The sequence below is a fragment of the Cervus elaphus genome, chromosome 1 (genome assembly GCF_910594005.1).
Source record: "Cervus elaphus chromosome 1, mCerEla1.1, whole genome shotgun sequence".
Taxonomy (NCBI): domain Eukaryota; kingdom Metazoa; phylum Chordata; class Mammalia; order Artiodactyla; family Cervidae; genus Cervus; species Cervus elaphus.
Genome location: NC_057815.1, coordinates 88,614,694 through 88,623,551, shown reverse-complemented (window position 1 = coordinate 88,623,551; position 8,858 = coordinate 88,614,694). Strand labels below are relative to the sequence as shown.

Genomic DNA, 8,858 nt, shown 5'->3' with positions numbered 1-8,858 from the left:
ACCGCGCCCACACACACACACACACACACACACACCCCTGTCCTTAGGTGAGCACTTACAGAGTGGTGACCGCACACACACACACACACACACACACACACACACACCCCTGACCTTAGGTGAGCACTTACAGAGTGGTGACCGCGCGCACACACAGACACACACACACACACACACACCCCTGTCCTTAGGTGAGCACTTACAGAGTGGTGACCGCGCCCTGCTCTGCTGAGCAGGTGCTGCTCTTGAGGCTGGGGACAGAACAGGGAACACAACCAATCCCTGCCCTCAGGGAACTCACATTGCATAGCCAGAGGCAGGGGCTAAGCAAATGAACATTTAAATGTCAGGTGAAGAAACGTGCAGTGAAGAAAAGGGGCACAAAATCATACGGCAGGAGGTCCTTTTTATGGACAGTGGTGAGAGAGATGGGAATGGAGTAGGTGGGAACATGCGTGGGGAGGCATTCCATGCAGAGGGGACAGCAGTGCAGAAGCCCTGCTCACAGGAGGACGTGCGTGTGGCATCGAGAGGCACTTGGTGAGCACACGAGAGAACCTGTGGGAGGAGAGGCTTCGGAGGCCCGGGCCCGTCTTGCAGGGCCTTGTAGCTTTAACTCTGAATGAGATGGGATATGCTGGAGGGTTTTAAGTAGAAGGGTAGCATTACTTTTCACTTTTTATTTTGAAAAAATTTCAAACCTACTGAAAAGCTTCAGTAACAACACAGAGAACAAATGTATACCCTTCACCTAGATTCACCAACTAGTACAATTTTGCCACGTTTGCTATTCCCCACCCCTCCACACACACTTGTTTTGCTGTTCTAGTTAAGAAGTTGCAAACATCTTGAAGCTTTACCCAAAATACTTCAGTGTATATCTCCTAAAAACAAAGATATTCTCTGACATAGCCACAATAAGTTTATCAAATTGAGGAACTTTAATATGATAAAACATTATTATTATGATATACAGCCCATCTTCAGGTTTTTCCAGTTGTCTCAGCATATGCCTTCGTGGCACTTTGTTTTTTCTTTTCTAGGATCCAATCCAAGATCACTTTTGACATTAATTTTTATGGTGCTTTGTCTTTAGTCTCCTTACTCTGGAACCGTTTTTCAGCCTGTCTTTATCTTTCATGACGTCACCATTTTTTGAAAGATAAGCTACGTGCTGTATAGAGTGTCCCTCCATTAGGATGATCTGATTGTTTCCTCAAGAATAGATTCAGGGTGTACATTTTTGTGGGAGCATAATTACATGATGATGAGCCCTTCTCGGTGCATCTCAAGAGGCATGTGTTGTCCATCCGTCTCATTGTTGATGTTAGCTTTAATCTCTAAGGTAGACTCCACCAAATGTTTCTACTTGTAAAGGTGCCTATTTCCTTAGGTGCAGATAGCTTTGAGTCTGTAAAAATACCAGTCTTCAGTTAAGTTCAGTCGCTCAGTCGTGTCTGACTCTTTGCGACCGATGAACCGCAGCATGCCAGGCCTCCCTGTCCATCACCAACTCCCGGAGTTTACCCAAACTGATGTCCTTTGAGTCGGTGATGCCATCTAACCATCTCATCCTCTGTTGTCCCCTTCTCCTCCTGCCCTCAGTCTTTCCCAGCATCAGGGTCTTTTCAAATGAGTCAGCTCTTTGTGTGAGGTGGCCAAAGTATTGGAGTTTCAGCTTCAACATGAGTCCTTCCAGTGAACACCCAGGACTGATCTCCTTTAGGATGGACTGGTTGGATCTCCTTGTAGTCTAAGGGACTCTCAAGAGTCTTCTCCAACACCACAGTTCAAAAGCATCAATTCTTCAGTGCTCAGCTTTCTTTATAGGCCAACTCTCACATCCATACATGACCACTGGAAAAACCATAGCCTTGACGAGCAGTCTTAATCAGTGGTTTTAGCATCCTTTGATGGTGCTTGCTTGCATTTATTATTTTTAAGGCATTTGCAGAATTGACTTGGGTTTTACAGGAGACTGAGGAGGACAGGGTGGAAGCACAGAGAGACCAGGTAGGAGGCTGCTGCAGGCGTCCTGGCAGGAGCTGACGATGGCTTGGCGCAGTAGAGTGGCAGAAGCAGAGGTGGAGAAAACTGATAGGGTCTGCGTCTGTTTTGAAGAATGAGCAGAATTAGATAAGGGAATGTGACAAAAAAGAGAATAGCCAAAGATTTTAGCCTAAACAACTGAAAGGATGAAGCTGCCATTTATTGGAATGACAAGAGCAGGTTTGAGAAGAGAGACCAAGGAGTTAATCTTGTACATGTCCCATTTCTTTTGTGGATTACAGAGCTTGTCTTTACCTGAAGCTGCATCTTCAGGTAAAATGTCCTTTCAGCTTGAAGGTTCTTTTTGTACTTATTAATGATCTTCATGCATGCATGCTAAGTCATTTCAGTCGTGTCTGACTCTTTACGACCTTATGGACTGTAGCCTACCAGACTCCTCTGTCCATGGAATTCTCCAGGCAAGAACACTGGAGTGGGTTGCCATGTCCTCCTCTGTTAGTGGTCTGCTCCTCTCCGAAGAGCAAAAGAATACCATGTGCAGAGCACAAGTTACAGTTGCAGAAGCAGCAAAGGGAGTGTTGTCTTGGAGGACCAGGGTCGTGGAAGAGCCGTCTTCTCGGGCAGGTCTCCTTCCTGGGACATAGCCAAGGCTGCAGGCCTAGAATTGCTCTCAAGACTCAGCGCTGGCTTTTGGCGTTAGTGGTTGGCACTGCCTGTCCTGTTAACGAGTACCAGGTCACTGTCAGAAACCTTGTTTGTTGGCCCCAAAGACTGTCTGCATTTTCCTCCGTTGAAGCATTGCCAAGGTATTGCCAGCTCACAGTTTCTTGGTAGGGATCCTTCACAAGCTGATGCACAAATGGTGGTGAACAGGTGATTGTGGATCTGCAATTGAGTTATCACTGCTAAAGATGCTATTTTTATGACTTTTGACTTAGAGGGTTTATGATTTTATTTGATTGAACCCAAAGGATCCATTCAGATCAGATCACAAACTGAAAAGCTTTTGCCAAGTTTCATCTTAAAATGCAGACTTTGTTCTTTTCAGGAATCTAAAGATGAAATAAAGCTTTCCTAAAAACACTAAATATGTTGAGAACCTTCTAGGTTACACCAGTGCAATGGATGGGACTTCCCTCGTGGTGCAGTGGCTAAGGCTCCATGCTCCCCATTGCAGGGGGCCTGGGTTTGATCCCTGGTCAGGGAATTAGATCCTACATGTCCCAGCTAAGACCCCAAAAAACCAAATAAATAAAAACCCTAGTGGAATGGATTTTCTTTAAGATAATTGACTTCTACTTTTTCAGTGTCCCAACAGTGGCAGTGATTAAAATCAGCGCACAGGGCTCTATCTGTGTTTGCCTCCAGGTAGCGTAAACCCCAGCAACATTAATTAAACAATCACAGTCAAAAGGCAAGCCTTTCCTGGGGATCAGTAATCATCCAGAAGGAGCTAGTGATATAAGACCCAGCCGGTCACTAATCTTCAGGATATACCTGTTGCCACTGTCATCATTTTCATGAGAAGAAAAGATATGTTGACACGGTTGAACATTCTTTTAGCAAATGATGAAGTTGTGATTGATATAGCCAGAGTGTTTCCAAAAAACATACACCCCTCAGCTCCTAGCAGAGACTCCTGGGTCAGCCATCATTCAGCTTGCTGTTTGGTTTACGGTAGTAATTTGGTCAGTCACCAAAGCCTAATAAGTTTTTGGACCTGGGGCGGCACCTCTGTGGGACTTCTGTGCCTCTTTAAACAGAGAATCAATTCTATGTGGATGAAATACATATCCTGGCATCTTATATTCCATTTCAGTGGGCAGCGGTTCTCAATGTGTGGTCTGCGTGTCCCTGAGACTCTTTCAGGGAAGTCAGAATATGTATTTTCAAATATAGTATCAATCAAAATATAAAATCAGAAATATTTTCATGATAGCACTAAAATGTTCCTTGCCATCTCATTCTTATTCTCTCAAGTGTAGGACAGTGATGTTTTCCACATACGACATGATCAGTGATGACATCATCACTGTGAGGGCTAACCAAAGGTGTGCCTGTGTGTGCCTGGGTTTTAACATTTTTCAGTACATGATTTTTGTAACTTCCTGTGATTCTGTTATTATTTCAAAGTAAAAAAGCTTTAAAAGTTTTAGTACAATAAATAGCAATAGGTAGAACTCACATAAAGAAAAGCACTTTGAAGTAAACAAGAGCACTTTGAGGTAGACAAAAGCGCTTAGTAATTCTTAAAATTACTAAGAGGTCCTCACACTGAAAAGATTATGAACTGCTACTACAGGATATGTAAATAAGATAAGAGTTTTCTTTCCTTTAGGAACTTGAAAGAAATTATTTAACCTTTATTTTATGTACTCTCCACCTTCCACTTCCTGATGGTCTCCTTACTCAGTAGCAAAGGGAAGTGAACAAGAACTCTACCCAACAAATAAGATAGGTATTTGGGATAAGATGTCCAGTTTGTCTCATTTACTTCATCACTGATAATTTTACCTGTGGGTCATGTAAAAGAGTTTTGGAAACCATAAAATTTCTATAAACTCCTTAAAGTCGCAGACTTAAAGCATGTGGCTGTGGTTTAAGAAAGATGAGCTGTCTAGAGGAGCACTCCCCTCAGCCTGGTCTTAAGAACAAAAGAAGAAAGTCACAGCTCATCTAGGAAAGAAACCTTTATGTCTTTCAGTGCCTTTGAAGTTAAGCTGTTATGCTGCATTCTCCTGCAGTATTTTTACACGTGTACAAGTATTTTTTTTAATTGTCCAAAGATAACATTGTTTTACTAAAAAAGATTAGCATCCATCCACACTTTGATGTATCTTACAACTTTTTGCAGCCAGTTTTCTACTCCACCAGATACCCTAGATATGTAGATACTGCCAGATAGTCTCCTTTCCTTTCCTTTGGAGAGAAATTGTAGGTCTGAGAAGATAACATTCCTGAAGATCCCCTGGAGAAGGGAAAGACAACTCAGTCCAATATTCTGGCCTGGAGAATTCCACGGAGTCTATAGTCCATGGGATCACAAAGAGTCAGACAGGACTGAGCGACTTTCACTTTCACTTTCTGCAGTGGTGGCTGAAAGGTTATATCATAGAAAGGAAGAACTGGGCACTGCTCTGTCTATCTTTGCTTCCTGGGCAAAATTTCTGTATTAGACCTTCTGGCAGAATAGCCTGGAATTCTAAAACAGCACCCTGGAAGTGAAAAGGAGTCTGCCTCAAGTTCTGACACTGCCTTCTTAGCTAACCTCTGGCACGACCCCTCAGTCTTCCCTTCCCTGGTGTCCTTAGCAACAGCATTAATCCTGTTCAGAGAATGGGCCAGGGATTGACTCGCTGGAAACCACCTCCTTAATACCTCATTTTTTAAAAATGTGTTCTCTCCAAATTTTAAATAGATCTGCTTTTTCCTGATGGTGCCTCTTGTTGTGAGGGCTCCTGCAGGCTCACCTGAGTACCAGAACTGTCACTGGTGGGGGGAGGGGGAGACTCGCAGAGCGCACTGAGGCTGCTCTTCCATCTGGTGAAGCATCTTACGGGGAGGAATACAGCCTCCCGGAATAGAACGGGCCATTGCGCAGCCAATGCCAGGAGCTGGGGTTTTAAGAGAGCACTGTCAGGTGTGTGGCTTTTTAATTCTTCGTGTCAGAACGCTCATAGGAGTTTAATATGCTCCGGACTTAAGCCTTTCCCATGTGAATTCTGACTATAGTTTTTCTCCCAGAACAAGCAAAGAGTTTAACGAAAGCCTACATTTTATGTCTGTCTGTCTTTTCCAATTTTTTCTAAACTCCCCTGAAGAATGATAGGTAATGGGAATTTTGGGGATCGTATTGTGGAACACTTTGATGAATGGATTTCAAGGTCTTTCAACTTTATGATTTGTGAGTTGTACTGTACTGAAACATAAATGCTGAGCTGTCGCCTGTGAAGCTCATTTTGGCCTGGGAGACTAGAGTTACAGTCTCCTGTAAACTCATAAGAGTGCCGGCCCCACCTGGGGAAGCCCAGCTGTATGGACCAGGTGGGGGGCTTGCACCGTTGGTAATTGCTGCTTTTCCTGAGCGTCCTTGTAATGAGTTGGAGGGGCACAGCTGAGTGTCCAGGACATCTGCGTGCATTCGGAGCGTGCGTGTTAACGCCCAGCCTCTGCGTTTTGCCCTCTCTGTGCCCCCCACGATGTCAGGGTGACGTCCATGAGGACTTTTGCAGTGTCTGCAGAAAGAGCGGCCAGCTGCTGATGTGCGACACTTGTTCCCGGGTGTATCATCTGGACTGCTTGGACCCTCCTCTGAGAACGATTCCCAAGGGCATGTGGATCTGTCCCAGATGTCAGGACCAGGTACTGTGGGGTGGGTCAGAGAGGACGAGGGGTGGAGGAGGAGAAAGACCCCCCTCCCCTCTCATCTGGGGGAATGGCTCGGTCTCTCCCCACGCCAGTAGTTCTCCAGACCACGTCTGCCATGCTCACAGGACAGCCCTTACCTGCAGAGCCTCCGTCCTCTCAGAGGTCCTCAGTTCATGAGGCAGTGACTCATGTAAGGTGGAGAGACCCTAACTGCTTCTCTCTATTTGAAATGATGTATCTTTTCATTACCGTTACCCTTTAAAGACCACAGTACTGTCTGCCTCATTCTCTAAAAATGGTCCAAACTCAGCATATGGTTGAAAGTCTGGAAATAAAATCCTTAAAGGAGAATGTGCAATTGATCGTTTAATTCAAGGAAGAACAGTTTTACTTTTAACCTAAGTTCTCATCAGGATCAGAGCACTGACTATATAAAGTACTGTCTTAATATTTAATGCACTTGAAAGAAGAGAAACTGTGCTCCATCCCTCTCCTTTCTGTTTAGTTTCTGATTTTTTTTTCCTCAATGATTCATGTATATCTTTATGTTTTTATGATAGGCTGTCCTGAGACCTTTTTGAATGTAGGCAAGTGTATAAATAGTAAATAAGCCCAGTACTCAGCAAGCTTTAGGAGCCCTGCTCAATTCTTTGGAATCCTGATTTGGGAGACTTCTGGTCTCCCCCTTTAAATCTTTAGTCTTCGTCCTTCCTGTCTCTGTGATGTAGCAGAGACAGTCCTCGTACTGATGCTGCCTTGTGACCCTCTGATAATTTTCTCCGTGGGGTCTAGATTATACTTCAGTGGTTGGGGTTGATATTTAATTTCCTTGATCAGGCTGTCTTTGAGGGACATATAAGCTAAAATTGAGATAGGCAGCCCGTGTCAGGTCAAGGATGAACCTGCCCATGGTTCTGCCGTCATGCAGATGTGCAGCTTGTGTGCTGATGGTTCTGGCCATAGGGCGTAGCTGAGGGTCACGCAGCAGGTCTGAGAGGTTGGGAACGCCCAGCCCAGTGCCTCCGCCGGGGCTCAGGGGGCTTGGCTCTTCCTGCCGTTGACCTTTATTCTCTCATGCTGGTAAACGGGAACTTCGTAGTCCAGAAACTACAGCTGTGGTTTTGCCACACCGCCGCCATAAACCCTTCCTGTGTTTTGTCTGCCAATGGCGACAGGCGCTGTTGCTTCTTGTTACACAGTGTGGGGGGCTGCTTATTCTTCTTTCTCAAGGATCAACTTCTGAAAATCTTTTCAGATGCTGAAGAAGGAAGAAGCAATCCCATGGCCTGGAACTTTAGCAATTGTTCATTCCTATATTGCCTACAAAGCAGGTAAAGAATTATCCGTACTGCCTTTCGAATGAGCCTGCCTTTGTTTAAAAGTACTGACAGTGTTTGTTTTGTTTTCAAAAGGAACTTTAAAGTTACACATGAAAAGCTTTTATTGAATGAAATAAAAAGTTGGTTGTAGTACTTTGTTGGGGAGGAAAACAGAGAAGTGAGATCTATTTATGTAATGCCAGGCCCAAGCCACTGGCAGTTTTCTTAGCGTCCTTTTACATGTAGAACAGAAAGTCCAGGTGAGCAGCTTCTGTGCCCTGATGGCACATGGGACTAAGTTCCTCTTTTTTTTCTTCCCAGCAAAAGAAGAAGAGAAACAGAAATTACTTAAATGGAGTTCAGATTTAAAACAAGAACGAGAACAACTAGAGCAGAAGGTGAAACAGCTCAGCAATTCTATAAGTGTAAGTCAGCCTCATGCCTTCAGTGTGGGGTACAGAGATGCAGAACGTTACGTGTACGTCAGAGGACGTGTGGCTGTCACGGGCTGATGCATTCCCTCAGCGTATTGACACTGCTGCCTTAGGCGGTTGCAGTTTGCCTCCAGTCAGAGTCTGGTCCTCAGGTACAGGGGGCCAGTTGGTACATGATTCCTGAGCCAAGCTCTGGAGCATCCTCTTGGCTTTGATCTGAGAGATTATCCGTCTCCAGATTTTCTCTGCTACTTGAAGAGGTCAAGTAGCAGCTACAGGAGCATAGCCAGCACCCCCGTGAGCTCCTGAGCGTGCTGGGAAGAGTGTGGAGCCGCCTGAACAGACCAGGTCCCGTGTGTAACTCTCCCCAGTCGCTCTAGCTAGCTAGTGGGCCTGTGGGGAGGGCCTTCCCTCCTGTCCCCTCTCCCACGCCCTGCTGATCGCCTCTCTAGGGTCCCCGGTGCAGCCCGAGAAGGAGTGCTTTCTGGAGATGAGTACTGGAATTAAACACCGCCCAGCCTGGCTGACCAGGTGGGAAGGAGGGCTGTGTTTGCTGCAGGGATTCCGAGGCTCCTCCTGACTGGAGCAGGCTTTCTTTCCCACTGAGTAGGTCCCCTTGTTGCAGTGAGGTGGCCCCAGCCCTCGTGGATGCCAGGTGGTGCCCTGGACTTGGTGGCAGTCTTGCTGTCCTTCCTCACTGTACTGCCCATTGTGGCTGGCAGGTTTC

At 45.5% G+C, this 8,858-nt stretch overlaps 1 protein-coding gene across 24 annotated transcripts in view; it reads left to right on the top strand.

Moving 5' to 3' along the window:
- The window catches only part of PHF21A (PHD finger protein 21A), a 193,578-nt gene that overhangs the window by 179,016 nt on the left and 5,704 nt on the right, over positions 1–8,858 (top strand). For all 24 annotated transcript variants that reach the window (XM_043910511.1, XM_043910535.1, XM_043910484.1 and 21 more), the window contains 3 exons: positions 6,217–6,372; positions 7,634–7,709; positions 8,019–8,122. In XM_043910511.1, coding sequence (XP_043766446.1) covers positions 6,217–6,372; positions 7,634–7,709; positions 8,019–8,122 — 336 coding nt within the window. The remainder of the gene's footprint in view (positions 1–6,216; positions 6,373–7,633; positions 7,710–8,018; positions 8,123–8,858) is intronic.